Here is an 18,689-nt window from a genome sequence, read left to right as displayed (position 1 = left end):
TTTGATCCTAGAGTTTCATTTTTAAAGACAAAGACAGCTGATTCTCTCCCCCCCCCCAAGCCTTCTCCTCCTACATCAAGAAACATCTTTAATTCATTTCTCATGAAGAAACGTACACTATTTTATGTCTCAGACACTGAATACGTTTCCTTTCACAAAGCTGACTATTCTGACTAAGATTTTGCTAATGTGCATTTAGAAAGAGAAAACAAAAGCCCAGCGAATCACTTACCCTCTTTAGCCACGTGAAGTGCTTGTAAATATCAATCTCACCATCCATGCTTTGGGCCCATCTCAGCAGTTACATTCCCAGGGTTAAAAAGAAACTTTTGGAAGCGAGCGCACTGCTTTGTTCTACAGGATATAGCTGTGATTTCTTCCCCTTTCAACCCTCAACTTCTGAAACCTTCAGTGCCTGTTCATATTTTAAGCTAAATCTCCTGCCCCTGTCCCACGGTCTTATCCCAAAGGCTTCTCACAGATGTATATATAACACACAACTGTATAAACTTCAGGCTCTCCCCCAAACATCTGGTTTTTTTAAACAGCAGATCAGTTAGCAACAAGAACAATGCGACTCTGAAATCATCAAAAATATAACTTGCTAAATGATCTTTAAAAAAGGATCTTTCAAGAACAGTAGAAATCTGCAAAATCTGTTCCCCTTTAATGTTGAATAACAAGCTAAAAATTATTAAGCTGTCACTGAGAAACTATTTTTCAAGTAATGCTTTCTCTGGCTTTCTGTTTCAAGAGTGGCTGGAACTCATTACCAAAGACCCCCTATTTCCTGTCTCTGTTTTACTCCCTGTTTATTGTAACACTACTCAGCCTTCTCAATTTATTTCAGGCTCAGACTAAACCTAAAAATAAGCTCTGCTCTTTGAATTACTTGCCTGTCCTCTCAAAAGATATTATAAAAGAGGAGGAATTCAAGGACGAGCCTGTGAATAAGTTAATGATCCCATAAATACTGCTATTGCCAAAGAGGCGATTTTCCATCTTAACAGAAGATGATGATACCCTTCCAAGATATTTGTCTGTTCCTGCTGAAGCTGAAATCTCATAGCATGGCAACTTTTCAAACTTGCAACACTGAGATAAATGCATATGCAACGCAATGCTCTGGCAAGAAGGGAAGTTTAAAAGTGTTGCCTGTTACTGCGGTGTCCTCTAGTGCCTTCACAGAGTAGTTATTCATAACTCATAATTTTTTCCCAGTAAACCCCAGTTTTCAATGTTGTATCTCCCCCTACTTAAGAGTGGCTTTGGATTTGAACTGGGAAACTGATTGTTACACACACAAGGACAACTGCTTGGGCAATGCCTGTTGAGACCTAAACACAGTTGTCTCCATGGAATTTTTGTGATGATCTCAGAACGTTTAGTTATTTCCTCATTTTCTTCAGATTCTACAGCCAAACTGACCCCTGCATTTAAGAAGCAGTAAAACAGCAGTGTCAAAGGAAGAGCCAGTGTCAAAGTAGCCCATGACACCAATGATAGATACAGAGGACTCGAAGTCTGAGTCTGTATAATACCCTGAAAAGCTGTTCTTACTGGGACCTGCCTCACTTAGGCATCTACCCACATTCCAAGCTGGGGAAGTCACAGACATGTGATGAAGTTTCTGCAAGAGACGTGGGGTTTTATTGTTTCAGCCATTCTCGATCCTTTGGACCTGATGGAGCTCTTTGACAACCTTCCATAACACAAAGAGGGAAGAATATAAACCTAGACTTTCCTTTGTGTATTTATTATCTGTTCTTATTTAAAGTCACATGACAAGGAAGACATTACAATTTTTAGAAAGTTAGTGCTAAGAGTTTTCTAGAGGTGCTAGGATATCTAAAATCACCAGTAAATGTGATAAAAGAACTGTCAGTTCCAAAAAGCAGATCAGAAGGGGACTTGGCTTGCTGTGTGCACAGAATGTGTTTGTTTTTATGCTATATTAAAGTTGATGAGGGCAACTATTTCTTGAACAGCTTACACTGTCTGGCAAAAGTCTCAGTACATTGTCAATGGTCCTTTTTAAAAAAAAATAAATTAATACTTAATATAGCACACTTCTCTATGCACTACAGCCTCTGTCATGGCTGACAAACTGAAGACTGAACAGAGGTTCTCTGGACATTAAATAATGAACTTCCAACAGCTTAAGGCATTTTTTCCCCTGAAAGCTTGTTATCTAATTACGAAGAACAGCAAATACATCAAACTTTATCTCACAGTATTGTGTATCCCATAGCACCACCACTATGGTGCCTCAAGTTCCACATTTCATCTGTTTCAAAACATGGGCTCTAAGACTCTTATTTCAGGGAAGAAGGAAACGCCTTACTTAAAACATTCCACCACGCATTATCAGCTAATGATTTTGTTTTTCATATAAAACCTACAAAAAACTATATTACTCCACTTACTAGTGCCTCAGTGTACCATCTGCAGTCAGGTTAGTATCCATTTCTTCTTTCAAAAGCATTAAAAATTACAAACATACCTTATTTCTGCCCTGTCATTTCTGTTGGATTTCATGCAAAGGATTTCTGCTAGTCATTCTTCCTGATTAAAAGGTAAGTGTCTGAATTTTCTGCATCTTATCAGCCACGAATGTTGACAGCATACATTCCAGACAGTCACATGCTCACTCTGAGCCTGTCACCTGCATGCTGAACTTTACGTCCTGCTTGAGCTTTGGCCTGCGAGTTTCAGATACCAACTGAATGCAAATCAATTGCCCCAGATTTGCTTAGAATGCTCTTCCATTTCACTGGAAAAGCAGGTTAGTCTCTCTGAGCAGTGTGAAAATAAGGAAAGTATGTTGAAACCTGAGGATTGCTTCATCAGGTTACCACTGTATGTTTTTCTTATTTTCAGGAAATCCATGTCTGTGTGCAGTTCTTCACTGAGCACCAGCTTCTGGTTCAGTGGAGAGTTAAAAATCAAACAAACAAAAATGCCACACTACTACTGAAAAACCACCACCTTCAAGTGTTACCCCACAGAGAGTGATCCAGCTATTCCTCCCTTCCCCAACAAATTATTTTTCTTAGTGTTGTCTCCAATACAAATGCAATTTTGAGCACTGAAATGTTTAAAGTTAACGAAGTTTATATACTCTACAACCTTTATGAAAACCCATTAGGATTTCTTTGCCAATTCTCTACTTCCATAGAAAACTGCTGACTCCTGCCAGTGTTGATAGAAGTAAAAACTCAGTTTGCAGAACACCAAAGGTGCTAGTCACAAGAAGGTCTGCTGATACACAACCTATAAAAAACACCCAGCTAAATGACCCAGTATTCTGTTAGTCAGCATGTCAAACACTTCAAACGAGATTTTAAATGTTTCAAATAGTAAATAAACATGCTGCACGAGCTTTGAAACTGAAAGTACCAGAATGCTTTAAACATTCAGTTATGCTTCTCATGTCCCTCCATTCCAGGCCTTTGAAGAGAGAAGAAAACATCCACAAATCCTCTTAGAATTGTGGAGGAAAAGGCAATCTGAGTGTCTGGTGTATTCCCTCTTCCACCAACACTGAGCTGAGAAAAAACCAGAGTTGTTTGTCCCTCTTTCTTCCACCCAACTGTGGCTTGAGGAACATTATAAAAATATTATTGTTGTTTTAGCAATTTTACTTTTTATTCAGTTAAGTTTGTGATAAAATACATGCTTTTGTGATCTCTCAGAGCAGCACAAATGCAATCAGTCAATAGAGTTCTACTGCCATTGAATTTCCTGGAAAATCAGAGGACAAAGGAATAGGAATCAGAGCAGTTCTTCAGCTTCTAACAGGTCCAAAGTCCCTGGACCATAGCACCTGTCTGCCTTTTCAGCGGTAAGTTACAGATCATTTTGGTTTCAAAACCCATCAGCCTCTGAAAACACTAACAGAAAACAAACTTGGCTTCTTAGGCCAAGAAATGCAATGTCCAGCTATGAATCTTTCCAGCCTCATCAGGGGAGTCCAGCTGAGGATGGACATGCAACAAAAATTTGCCCATTCCCAAGAATTAGCATCAACTTTGCCTACATGTTTTTTCCAGTCCTAGTGTTTGGGCTGGTTTGGAAACAAAAGGATTAGGACCAGATTTTAAAAGGGAAAATTTTTTTTCAGCATGCCAATTCACAGATGTCATTCCCACGCTGCAGAAATATGTGAGAGCTTCAGACTGAAGAAGGAGAGAGAAAATATGAGAAAACTTGTGTATAAAGAAACTCAGGCCATTTGTGCAGAAAACAATGGAGGAAGAAATTCCTGTTTCATGGTGAGCAATGGCTTCAGGAATCTAGATGAATTATTTCCAGAAAGGAAATGTGTCTTAGAGTCTTAATCATCACTAACAATAACGCCTAAGTGACAAGAGAAATAAGAAATTCTTGGAACAAAAGGAAAAAAAATTACTGCATTCTGTGGATGAGAAAATTTGCTTTACTTGTGATAATTTAAAAAAAAATAAACCATGTCCTGGGAAACAGACAACAAATAACATTATGTAGATACATGAAGAAATAACCCTTTCCCAGCATAAAATACACTAAATACACTCAATCGTAATGGCTTAATTCTTTGATTAAAATCTGAATTTCAGAATTAAACAGATTTAGATGGCCATTAGTTCCCTGCCAGCAGGGTTAACCCTTATTCTTATTCCATATTTGGGGGAGGGGGTAGGTCATACTTCAAACAGGTGCTGACATCTCTGGAGCCATTCCCATATGCAGGCTGTATGATATCACGTATCTCCAGCACTACCATGTCCTTTCAGGTTACTGCTCAAGCAATAAGTAGCTCTCTTCCCTTGGCTTGCACAAAGAATGTATTACTGATGCTTAGATGAAGTTACTGTTTATTAATTCATTCACAGACATTTGCACATTCTTGGCAGTTTCAAACATTCCTTGCCATGTGCTGAAATGCTTTTCTCAGTCCAAGTTCTACAAGAAATATGACTTTTTGGATGAGGCTTATTGAGAAGAGAATGTAGATTGTAAGAAACTTGAGTACTATATTTTTACATGAAAAGCAAAAGGTATTTTCTACTTAGCAGAACATCAAAACCACTGTGAACACCTCCTCCAGTTGTTATATGCAAGAGTGCACTGATATGTAGAGAAAATAATTAAAGATATATATTTACATCCTACCACACAACACATTACAATAATTCAGGTTTAGTTTCCAGTCTGTAAGGTTTCAAAGCACTGCTGAAACTACTAAACATGCAGTAAGTCAGTATATGAAACATTTGGAACAGGATATTTACCAAATACTTGCACATATATCAACAACATTGCAGGTAACATTTTTGCCTCTCCTCACTACGACACACATCAGATTTTCTCTTCTAAATTTCAGGACAGAAAAAAATTGTAACAAGACTCAAAACAGAATAAACTGCAGACACACTTTTACAAGTCCTTATTTCTGATAAGGAATGTACAAATATTCATAAATTTCTTCTTAAGTATTTAATTATTTAGGAAAATAAAGCACATTTCTGATCTACTCATGAAGAAGAGTAGATCATACATGCCAACATGTATGTACTATGTGTCTAAAATAAGCATAATTTGCTTCTGTTTTTCAAAGATCACAAAACCTGAAAATATATTTAGCTGCACTTTAACTAAATACAGGGCTGTTTACCGCTGTTATTAGCACACTAATCCAAGAGAGAATGAAATAATTTTGTTGTCGATATGTTATTGCTATGTTTGTCATAACTCATAAAATTTAGCAAATGAGGTAAATCAACCTACCCAAATTCTGTGTAATCTGAATAGAGTTTATATATAGAAATATATATGGAAATGTTATGCTGTTTCTCTAACATTCAGGTAATACCTGAATCAATACAGGACTTTTTAAAAGAAAACTTTGTCCCCATCTTCTTTACGTGACCATTACCTTTCCATCGTATCTGTCAACACCATTGTTTAATTAAATAATTTCTCTTACCAGTCCCTCTGTTAATTACTTTATGGAAAACATTTTCCTATGTTTCCTCTATCTCCACTTCAAAAGGCAGATACTTCATACTATTTACATTTATGCATTAATGTTTGTTAAATTAATGCAGTGCATAATATTTAAATCTGTGAAAAGCCAAAAGAGCTGGAAATTCTAGTGACAGATCATAATGTGAAATGAAAAAGGGACACCATATATTACATCAGGCACAAAAGGAAAGATGAACAGGAATACGACCTTTCTTCCATGAGTACTCTAAGCCTAAGGCCATAACACAATTCTGTTTGAGCATTTCTGGTCATTGTAGTTTAAGGTGGCTCTGTTAAACATTACTGACCATTACAAAGGTGAAAGAAGCAGCCAAAACCTAATCTCATTTTAAGAAAGAGATCTAAATCAGCCCTGCTCACTGCAAAGCTATTTTAAGCTTCTATCAGTTCTTCATACAGAGAAGACTCCTACCTCTGCTGAGAGCTACTGCAGTGAGCAGGCACAGGGAGAGGTGTCTGGTTTGTCTGGTTGGCTCCCAGACAAAACAACTACAGAACACTGAAAATGTTAGGCCTGGTTTAGAAAAATGCCATGCAAGCTCTGTACATCCCTGTTCCACCAGCTCCAGGGCACTCTCTGGTATTCAGAAATGGCTGCACGTATGAGGGACGTTTCTCTGCTGTTTCTCGTGTACCATGAATTGCTCTAACACGCTTGGGGAACTCTGAGACGACCAAATCTTCCAGTTCAGGACTGCCTTGCATCATCAACTCATTGAAAAGGAGCTGGAGGACCGGGTCATACAACTTTGAACTCTGACTCCTCCTCAGAAAAACATAACCCATCTAATGTTTCGAGCTGGCAAAAATAAACATGAATGCTTTCAGAATGATGGCTTTTCTACACTATCCCAAGCAGGCTCTACTGCTCCATTTTCAATTTAACATGTGTTAATACCACTTGGCAACAGGAAGATTCAGCTATATATAGTTCCATCATGGCTCTCAACAGTTGAGTTCCACAGTCAAATCTACCAGCAGACAAATATACTGGCTTTAATTGGTACGGCTAAGATTCCCACTCAGCTGTTGCTGAAAAATGCTATTGATACTTTTACAAAAGCACGTTTTCAAGTATATGGAAGTGCCCTGAAGTGCAGTTGTTTTCTGCCTCTGCTCTGGACAGATAACTCTGTGAAATGAATCTCAGACAAAAGTGAAATAGAGACCAGTGATTATGTTTCAGCAGAACACTTCAACACATGCTTAAAATAAAACTTTGAAGTGAGTTCAAAACTTCACAAACTCCACCAAGTCAGAATTCTGAACTGGGGTTTACTCTTTTAATCCAAGTCCTTGTGAACACATTGGAGAAAAAAAATCCCTTCATTTTAACACATAGTCTAAACAATCTCTTATGAACTTTAATCATGACCAAATAGCAGTCAAGACTCTAAGGAATTTATCCTGTTTCTGCTAAAAAGTTTGGTTTTACCAATAAAACAGATCATGAAAAGAAACAAGGCACAACATATATCATAAGGTAAATCACATTATATTTAAAAATGCATCTAACACACATTCCTCTACTATCTCCTATGCTCTTCTCCCCCTTTCTGTTTCCTCAAATTTAGAATATTTAGAAAGATTTTCAGACTTAGGCTTCCAAGAAACAAAAAAAACCCCACCAACCCCGTAACAAGGGAAATACTAATGGGTTTTCAAAAATCAACACTTTAAGGGTCAGTAAATAAAACTACATCATGAAATGGTGCTTTAAACACAGATGTTCCACTAGGAGGAAGATTGTGTTCTGTAATCCTGAAAATGAGGCCTTCACTCATGCTCAAGGACCATTATAAGAACAGTAGTGTTCCTCTTTACTCAAAAAAGAGTTCCATAAAGATGTATGGAATAAAAAACCAGAATTAAACAGCGTAGAAGTTCATTTAGAGTTATGAAACTGTAAACAAATATGTTCTCTCGTAGCTCACAGAGCCAAAGACAGTCAGTTGTTACTGCAGCAATTAATTTTTAATGCTGAAATGACTACCTGCTTTGTGATATGTCACGTGGTCACTGGCAATACTAAAATATTTAACGAGAAGCATTGATACCATCCACAAGTTTGTTTTATACGAACTCTGCATGCTAATCCCCAGGTCTTCTTGTTCTGCTTTTAAGGCCAAAGAATTTACAATCATAAAGCCATATAAAACACTTCAGACATGCTCTTCGAGGCAGAACTTTTCAATACAATTCTTAAGTAGTTAAAAGCCTATAATTAATAATTTTTTATTTAGGTTTGTCAAAAGATTTGTGCAACTGCAGCAAACTATAAAATCCTCATTCTATGGTACACAGTAACAACCTTTCTAAATTCAGTGCTAATTTTGTCAAACCTGTTTCGTCTCCCTCAGAGCAGTGACAGCACAGTTACGGTGCCCAGTTATATTACAAACTCAGGAACCTGATATGTTCATAGATCCCAGACCACGGAAACAATAAAAGGAGCCTTTCCAAAAAGCACACCTTTAGTTCCACAAATGGTGTGCCTCTTCCTTAGAGAAAAATAAATCACCAATGGTTCAAGAAAAAGAATAAAGGAGATGTTCTCAAAAGGGCAAGTAAACAGGGCAGTATCAGGTATAAAACATGATGTCAAATATCTGAATTGTCCCACAGATTTGGTATTCACACCTAGAGCAGACAGACCAAAGAGCATAACAGCTACCATTGGTTAAAAAAAGTAAATAGTCCAATTGATCAAACCATCAAACATAATTTGGTGGTATTTCATGTCTGATAAATTCCATAGTTTGCTGCTATGGAACTGAACGAAGGTGAGATCAGCTCTAGCATCCATAATCATCACAGAAACTTCCTGACTAATCAGTAATTCCATATTCTGCTCAAACCCAAATGCTGTTAAATGCTGGTGTTTGATACTATCCAGCAGGAATGAGTCTCAAGTCATCTTTCTGACTTCCCTTTCTGTGGTTTCCCATAAAAGCAATATGGGGCAGTAGCAAAACACATACTCAAATTATTTCCATAAGGCACATCATTTGTATTCTTCACTAACAATGGCAGCTGCAACAATTTTTTTAATAACATATTTAATTACACATTTAAGTGAAGAAGAATCATAAAATAACACTCTCTTCTTGAATGAAGCATGCTTATCTGCTTTTAAAATAAACATCAGATTGCTTTTTTTCTCTTTAGTTTCCACTGCATGCCTAACCTGTATAAACTGGGAATATTTTTGACACCTATTTATGCAAAATGTTAGAAACAAAGCAATTGCTGTAGTCTCTAAAGCTATTCAGTTACATGCTAGAGCAGCCCTCCAGCTTCAAAGGAAGGTCCATGGACCTCCAAAGAAAACAGATGTGGAATTAATCATCCACAAAAAAAAAAAAAGGCCCTCTCCAACCTGCAATAGCTCTAAAAAAAAAAAGCTCAAAGGCATCAGTACTCCATGAGTACACACAATAGCTAAAGCACCCACGTGTGTGAGGGGATGTGTGTAAAACAGGGGAACCCACATCCACAGAAGAGGCTGTTCAGGCTTGTAACCAACACCAGCTGTGAGAGAGGAAATGTGTAACTGTGAATGTGCCTGCGCATGTCTGTGGCATTTTAACTTTTTGGAATTAGTTTTAGGGCTTCATTTAGAAATTTGTAGGTGTTCCTTAACATTTCTTAAGCATCTAGTATCATGGTTTATCTAATGTATTGCTGATGTTCGTCCTAAATATACAGTTCTCTGATCTCTAATTAATTATGTTTTTAATAAATCAGCAAACTGTTTCCATCCTGATGTGTTTAAACCATGGGAATTGAGTGAGGTTTGCTTAATGCCACTTCTGCATTTCACAGAGTAATGATTACCAAACTCCATTTGAGGCTTCCAATGTGAATGGATTCATGGAGACAGAGAGTTCTCATTCTCTATAGCATACTACCTCAACTGTCCTTATCCACATATTAAGTGTCATGTTTCATAGCTCTGGGCTGGAATGAAAGAGATTCCAGTATGGGACATAACTACGAAATACATATTCCATTTCACTGAACTGACCCAAATTTTACCAGATTTCTTCCCAATTTCCAAGTGGAACTGCAGCTTGTCAGTGGAGAAAGCTCTACCAAATTCAAAGGTCACGGAAGTCATGTGAACGCTTACAAATTATCTGCACTTAAAAAAATATGAGAAAGGTCTACAAATACACAGATTACTATCCATTTTCAAATAACAGACACAGCAGCTGTGCCCTACCCTCCCGTGACACGGAACATGGCAAAATATTTTAAAAACAGTGATCTCAACATAGTGCACTAGAGTTACTCTATGCCGTCAACTTCCCCTGTTCTGTTGGCCCTGAATCCAGACTCCCCAGTTGCTTTATCAAACAAATACTACTCTTGATGCAGCAGACAAGGCTTTTAGGACATCAGTAAACTGCAAGTCTAAAAGGCAGAAGTCTGTAGCTTCTGTTTTGGCTGGTTACCCATGAAATAGAAGAGACACACATATATAGTTAATATGAGAAGTCAAACCATCAAAGGTTACCTACGTTGCAGGGCTGCAAGGTGAGCTTAATATTTCTACACCAGAAGACCAAAAGCCAGATTCAAACTCTTCAACTTGGTGGTCTAGGGCTATCTTTATTGTGAACAACTCTGAAAATTTATGTTTTTTATGCACTAAAAACATCTTTTAGCTATTGTAAAGACTTCAATAAACATTAACATTTCTGCTTAGGCAGGAATTCAGTAAGAGCTGGCCTAAGGATATCTAAATCCAAAAGCTAATACTATAAATCCAAATCAAACATTGCCTACACCTTTTGTTTTCAAACCTGGTACCAAATTCTCATTCCTTTCTCTCATATGGACCCAAACAGGATTTTCCAGCCACGGACCTGCACTCTGTGAAGAATGCCAACAAACCAGCAGCTGACAAGTTCAAACAAAAGCATCTACATTTCCAACAACATCAGGTTACAACTGACACACGGCAGCTACGGCAGAAGATAAACACTAAAACATAAGCCACAGGACAAATTACATAAAAGGTCACATCCATTGACAAAACCAGAAGAAAATCTATTCATCTAGAAAAGTTTTCTGATGTTGAGACAGTGACAAGTAGCTTTTACACCCGAGGAACACCACCATTCACCTGCAGTGTCAGGCTTGGTGTTGTGGCAGGACCTGTTGCTTCTATTCCTTTATATCCATAATGTCCCTCTTCTTTTGAGGTCTGTCTGAAGATCTGCTCCTCACCTGGTAAGCCTCAGTCTTTCCCAGTACAGTCAAATGTTTATTCCCCATCTATCCCAATATGAATGTCTCACCTGCAGAATCAAGAGTGTTCCTGGATTTACCACCTCTGCCTGGTGTACAAGATAGTTTGGAGATTTGTTATACCAAGAGTTAAGGGAAAGGACAGGAGAATCATCCAGTCTGAATCTGTTCCTTCAACAGACAATGACACTGCATTCCAAACTGATACTTTAAAAATTAAAAGTTTTCTAACTATTTATAAATTTGTTATCTCCAGCAAAGAATGAACCAAAGTAAACCAAACCAAAAATAACCCACGGAAAAGGCAACTTTTGTTGTAGCTAATTTTTACCATCCTTTCCCTCACCAGGGACAAAATAAGGTATTTTATCAACTTCTCATCTGCATTGCTCTGATAATCAGCACATAAAGCAGTAATATGAAAATACTTGAACCAATCCATTGTTTCCATTGCAAACAAAATGGAAAAGCTCAAATAGCTACTCACCAGATTCTCTTCGAACCACTCCCGCAGACACACTGCTGTGGCCCCTGGAATTTGATTTCTCAATGCCTCTTTCTCCTGAGGATCCTCCAGCATTTCCAATGCCATCTTTAGATCTTCCAGGAGATGCAGAATTTGAAATGTGCCCAAGTACACTGACGGAGCAGGTGACACAATATCATAACCACCATTAGCATACTCTGTCGCTGACTTTGTACCTAAAACAAATAAAAAAAGGAGAGACAATAACGTTATATAATTGTTTTCTGGGTGACAATTTTTGGGCTTCAGATGCTCACTGACAAATACCAGTATTTCAGGCTTAGAAACACTTGCATTAGTCTCTAGATAAATCACGAGCACTGGAGAATTAAATGTGAAAGGGATGTACGAGCATATTAAAAAAGAAATTTGACCTAGAAAACATTTGCAATCTTTGGTAAGGCCAAATCCTTTCTCTCAAGTCACCTGTAATTTTCCACGGTTGCCATGAGATGTCACTAACTTCTCAGCTACACAGAAGTCCCTACACAGAGCAGTGTTAAGCAATGTAAGAACAACTGATGCAGTCCTTTGAGAAGAAACTTAGATCAAAACAGATCATGTTACCAGATCTAGGAAAATATATGACTGTGGGCAGGTTTAAAACTCCCACAAAGAACAACCCACCAGAAGTTAGCAATAAAAATGGCACATAAAACTTTGCTAGCTCTCTAAATTACAAAAAGATCTCTAAATTACAACACCTCCCTCCTGCCAGCCCTCTAGCACCAATATTATTTTCTCGACAACATTAAGCACAGTAAAAAACATATGTCACTTATGGAAGGATTATAAATAATACAAATTCTAATATCTCTAAACCTTTTTGTCTTAATACCTTGTGTTTCAATGAGATGCACACTAAAGTAAACTCTCTTTTCTCAGTCCTGAATTTCAGACCTTGGTATCATTTAATATCCCTTTGTTTCTTTAACAACTAGTCAGGCGGAAAACTATCTCTTTTTACTTTTTAAAGTTTTTATTTACAATTCATTGCCTCATGTACGTAATAGGTTGTACAGATGTCTTCATGTTCTCTCTGGCATAAGCCATCCCATTTCCCCCTTTTATTTACCTTAATGGAGTTTTTTTAGGTTTTTGATCATTCATACTTCACTGGATCCATATAGTGTTCATTAGAAGACTACATAATTGATGAACACAAGGGTATTATAATAATCCCCTTACTATATTCTTCATTTTACCTCTGTGTTTAACATAATTTACATCTTAGTTATGAAAGGAACAAAAACCTTCACCGGGCCTTTGAAAATTATTTGCTAACTTTTTTTTTTTCCCCCTGAGTTGGCAGACCCAATGGGATGCATAAACATGTAAGGAATTCAAGTTTTCTTCTCGAATGCACACTACTTTGCATTAATCAATGTTAGTTTGCCTGCTACAGTCATTTATCTACCATGATTCAGACACTACAAACTATGTTTGGACCCAATGTTTCATTTTACACGTAGCCTGAAACACAACTCACGAATACACTGACAGTCTGGGTCCTAATACCCTGAAATGCCTTCTGCACCCACATTAGCTTTTCACCAAAATGCCAATTGATCATTTAATACTAATGTTATTCCCCATGTCACTCAGTTTTTGAACAAAGGCAATATTTTGGCTCTCATTTTGTGAATGCTTAACTCTACGCAAAGTTTGGGGAAAATTTAAATAATATTAACCAGGTTATCTTCAACCACTGTTTTAATGACACAAAGCATTCTGTCAGATATTTGCAAAAAAATTGTGTGGCTTGAATTCTGCTGAACAATGAGCGTGGGGGTTTTTTTGACTGTTTTAAACAATGTAAAACCAGCCATCCTTACAAATTTCTGAAGTTTTGCAAGGCTCAGTAGCAGGGTTTTAAACTTTTTTTTTTAAAGCAACACTAATTTTCACTACCAAAGTATTTCATATTATCCTAACCTCTTTTCAGACTCAAAATACTCCTTTTGATCCTGCTGACTTCCGCTGCTTACGAGTTTATTTTAATACCCCAAGTGCAAGATCTCATCTTAATTTCTGGCTAAGACCATGTCCAAGATAAAGTTTCTTCAATATCCGGCGCTACAAAGACTGTTGTATGAGATAACCTCACCTCGTAAATCAACCTTGTCTTCCTGAATTACTTCCTTTTGAGCTCAGGATCAACTGACTGTTTTGCCGGACTTGCTCACTAAAAGGTATTTTTCTTACGTATTTCTAATACTCTCAGCCACTCATGACAGCTTGTTTATGTTTATGTAGTTCCTAATGCAGATTAATATTAAACTCTAGTGACTAAAAATAGCAGATTTCCAAATTGTGTAGGAGCCGTCTGGATCATATAACCTTCATTCAGCCAGGGTGGCTTCACTACTTACTTTCTGAGAGATGTGCACACAAACTGAAATGTGGCACTGACTGCTGAAGTGGCATTGATGCCACTTGGAAAGATGTGGCCTCCTCGGTTACTGTGGCTTTAGGACTTGTAAAATAGTTTTCTCACTCTTTCTTTTGGAAAACTCCACGTTACTTCTTTTCTATCTTTTGCTTAGCAAGTACCTTTAACACTAGAAAAGGGGACAGGATTCAAAGCTATTTCATAACCAGTTTTGGTAGTTACACCTTCAGTGAACAGAGGATTTAAAATAGATATAGAATGGGAAAAACTGAAAGGAGCATTCTGCTATGGAGCTCTTCATGTTATTTATGTGAGTACTTTTTATTTATAGACAAGAGAGGAACAAACAAGCAAAACTCCACACAATCCAAACAAAACCACACAAACTTTCAGGCCCACAACGAATACTTCAGGTATGAAATAAAAGCCATCGCATTTAAGCTAAATACAATGTAAAAAAATTGTGCAGGAGTTCAGTTAATTAGAGTTGGTAGGTAGTTTATACAGACAAACACACAGCCATACCACACATGCCACTGTGACATCTTTGTTCACCAGTCTAAATGTCTCACTATGTATCACATCTTGCCTCCATCCTTAGATGATCATGACTATAACATTCCTGGCAACATTTACCTTCTAAAGAAAATAACTTTAAACTCCATAGGAAGATTCAGTGACATTTTAGCATGCCTTTATTTGGTTTGCCTCTATCAAAACACTAGGAAAAACAACATACACTCACATTCTTTAATCTTGGTAAGTGAAAGAATGGTCACCCTTAAGAAACTGAGTTCTCTAAACGTAAATATCCTTAAGTGCTGGAGCACAGGCAGGGCCAGTCAGGAATTATGTGATTCCCTGAGACTGGGCATAGTCCATATGCATGCTTGAGTTATCCCAGGCTCTTCAACTGACTGCTCAGAGTGGCAGAATTCTAAGCAGCCTCACATTTTGCAAAATTTGAAATTACTTTAAAACTAGTTTGCTCTAGGTTATTAATGTAGTACCTTTCATTCCCCTAGATGAAATGGAAAATGAACTCCTCTGAATGCAACAATTAATGCACTTTATATTAGGTAAGGAAATGCAGAAATACAGAGTTCAACTCAGCATTTTAATTCAGAAAGCTTCCTGGTTTACTGCTAAAATTCAAATGAATCACAGGCTCGATTCTCTTATTTGTTTTCCATGTAGTTTCATATTAAACAGGACAAGAACACACCCTGAAAAACAGAAGTGTGTAGGAGTAAATAATTATATTTCTTTGCATTAGTTTTAGCACCAGACAGGAAGAACTTGGATGTCCTTGCAGACTCATAAAAAAAAAAAAAAAAAAAAAAAAAAAAAAAAAGAGAAGAATGCTGAGGAAAGATGAGTGCAGTTTTGAACTCTTGGAAAAAGACTCATTTTTTTCTTGAGCAAGTCACAGTATTCTTGTGCCTCACTTTTTCCCAGGGATAAACAGGACACAGGGGAATCTTCTGTCATGATGTTTTATATAATACTCAACACCATGGTTTCCTAGTGTACTACTGGAACACAATTAATCACCATAAATGTCCACTTTAGAGAAGTAGGAGAGAAAGGGAGAAAAAACTGTTGAAACTATGACATTCCAAGTATCTCACTTCTGGCTTCCCCAGACAGCCAGTGGATGCAGGAGGTTAAATGTAGCTGCACATTATACGGAGGAAGAAAGTAAAATAAGCAGTACAAAAAGGAAAACAACTTTTAAGTTACACATTTCTTACACCCTGACCATTAAAGCACATTTTTATTTCAGAGTTCCTTGCAATTAGCTGAATGGCTTCAAAGAAACATTCCTTTTGGGCAAATACATAACCTATTCAGAAAACAGCACTCCCAGTAGCCTGCAAAAATAAGTTACTAAGCAGAAGTAATGAAAGAAGCAGAAAGGCTTGCCAGTTTGAAAATCCACTCTCCTGAGCTTATATTCTATATATTTGTCCATCACACAACTTTCATCTCTCTTAGCAGTAGATACTGTGTCTGATCTCTCACTTTCCCTTGCACCTTAGCTTCCGATCCCCTGCATTCATCCTTGTCACCTCAGTCTTTTCGCTCTAAAACTGGCTGAGTTTAAAAAAAAAAAAAAATCCTGGTAATGCACAACTCAACCATCAGTGGCTAAAAAGAGGTTTTCCTAAAACTGCTGGCTCCTTTAGATCAGAAACCAGCAAAAACCAACAAAAGCCCCAAAGCAGAAACCAAACACTACGTCTATGCTGGGTCAGGATGACTTTCTGTAAAGCTGAAATACTCAAGAGCAACAATTTTGATATCTGACCAACAGTGGTTAGAATAAAGTTATAAACATATATTTTATCTGGCCTTTCACTTAATCATTACACTGTTAGAGAACATTTTTTTACCTGAGTTTTTACTCAATGAGCAAATAGGTTGTCCAAGTTCTTCCTCTCTCCTCCAAGACTACAAAGTGCAATTTTCTTTGAAGCACAATTTTCTTTTTCTCATGAAGATAGCCTTGAAAATGTGAATTTATGTAAACTAGTAGTAAGGTCTAGATGGGACATATTTCAGCGTCCTCGTTCCTAAGCCTTCTGTCAAATGAGTGAAGAGGTAGCTCACACAATCCTTTCTTCTAATACTGTAATGCAAAATACATCACAAATGGTATGTTTTGAATCATAGCTTACATTAACTTCTCCTCAAATCTCTGCTTTTAGATCCTTAACTACAGGGAACAGTAACTATTAAGCTGGATTAGCAGGAAGCCCTAGGAAAAAATTTCCAAGCCTAGAAACGTTAATGACCACATTCAGATGCAAGTTTCGTGCAGCTCAGATGATTTTTCCACTGAGCTCTACGTACAATCACACGTGGAATCTTTGAGACAATTTTCAAGAACTGCCTATAATTTATGCAAATGATGTATGTAATTACTCAAACTTTTCCCTTCCAAATGCTTCCAGACGCTGAGCTGTGATGTGCAGCACATTTAGGTACTGCATACACAGCTACAACAAAAAGATCTCTCCTGTCCAGAAACACAAGCTAAGCAGCCTTACAGCTGGTGAGAAAAATAAGAGGGATTATGCAGCTATGATGGAGGTTTGAGGCTGAGTCTCCATTGCAAAGGAAAAACAGGGTCAACACATTTATTAAAGACAAAGAATAAAAAATACTTGCATCAACTTTCTCTCTTTATTTTTTTAAATTACAAATAAAAAAGGAAGGTATTTAGGGCCAGTGTAACCAGTAGTCTAAGTGTACTAAGTACAACAAATACATCTTTTTAGTACAAAATTCATAACTGTTTGTAGTAAGCAGTAGTAAAGTACTGGTAACATGAATACTATTTCATGAAAAAAAAAATTAGTCTCTGTAAGCATAGGGGAAAAAAGACCATTCATTTTGTGAGGATATAAAGGCAACTTGTTTTATAAAGATTACAGTATTTTGATTTTTAAAAAGACTCTCAAATCAATTTCATTGCCTTAAAATAGTGGACAAGACAGTCTTGAATTTAAAGATCTCAAACTTGTTTAAATTTAAGTCTTAGAAATTGGTTCACTTGCCTGTTAAACAACTGACTCTCTCATGTACTGAAAAACAGATCACATCATACAAACCACAAAAGAACCTTTGTGCCTCAGATTTTCAATCCCATGGGGTTATGGCCATCATGGTTTAACTGCCTTTCTTTGCTACATATTGTATCTGCAGCTATTTACGTTTCTGTTTCTTTTCAATCCTTCCTCAAAACCTAACACAAACAGCTATGATGTGTGGATTTTGTTTTGCACAGGTGCAATCCAGTACTGCAGTTCTGGTAAACTGATGTGGGTGTCGAGGACATGGCAGTATTTTTGCTGTTTTAAACTCACAGAACTGTTTATCTGTAGCCAGAGATGAAGAATTTAAAGTAGCATAGTTAAACTGTAAATATTCATCCATTTCAAATGAGTTTAAACTCTCACTTTCAAGAAGTCTTCTAATTTTGTTGTTTTTCTGGAAAGGCAAGGGAAGTCAAAGACGAAATGGGTCAGTAAATCAGTTTTACTTGGACATTGAAAGGGAAATTTTGTCTTAGGCAAAACAATTTTAAACACTTATTTTTTGTAGAAGATCATGAAGTGTTTAGAAAACAAGTTCTCAGTGCTCTCAGCTTCATAAGATTCTGTAGTGCTGTCCTGTTTACAGAAGGAATCCATCAGTCCTACAAACAGGATTCAGAGTCTTCACTCTATCCCGCGCTCAGAGCCCCACTATCTGTGAGAAAGTATGCTTAGGATAGTGAGAGTATATTTTGGAACAGTAGCCCAAATAGCTCCAATGACCTCTGGCGAGGTTAAGCACTCAAAACTGAGGAAATTCCAAAGTTCAGGTTGCTCTGGCAACCCTGACTGAGGAATGAGTAGCCAACGCTGCTCATGCACAAATCAACACGTGAGTTGCCATGATTTTCACATGCTTTTGAAACACAGATGAAAACTGCAC

General features: G+C 37.3%; 1 protein-coding gene across 9 annotated transcripts in view; it reads right to left on the bottom strand.

Annotated features, from left to right (window-relative positions):
* The window catches only part of PPFIBP2 (PPFIA binding protein 2), a 101,391-nt gene that overhangs the window by 57,287 nt on the left and 25,415 nt on the right, over nt 1–18,689 (bottom strand). For 7 of the 9 annotated variants that reach the window (XM_064657251.1, XM_064657253.1, XM_064657254.1 and 4 more), the window contains exon 3: nt 11,774–11,988. In XM_064657251.1, the coding sequence (XP_064513321.1) occupies nt 11,774–11,988 (215 nt within the window). Of the gene's footprint in view, nt 1–232; nt 1,135–2,503; nt 2,656–11,773; nt 11,989–18,689 lie in introns of those variants that run through there. The other 2 variants (XM_064657258.1, XM_064657257.1) reach the window with 2 other exon arrangements.

The sequence above is a fragment of the Pseudopipra pipra genome, chromosome 6 (assembly GCF_036250125.1).
Source record: "Pseudopipra pipra isolate bDixPip1 chromosome 6, bDixPip1.hap1, whole genome shotgun sequence".
NCBI classification, from domain to species: Eukaryota; Metazoa; Chordata; class Aves; order Passeriformes; family Pipridae; genus Pseudopipra; species Pseudopipra pipra.
The sequence above is the reverse complement of the archived record's forward strand: the minus strand, read 5'-3'. Positions and strand labels throughout refer to the sequence as shown.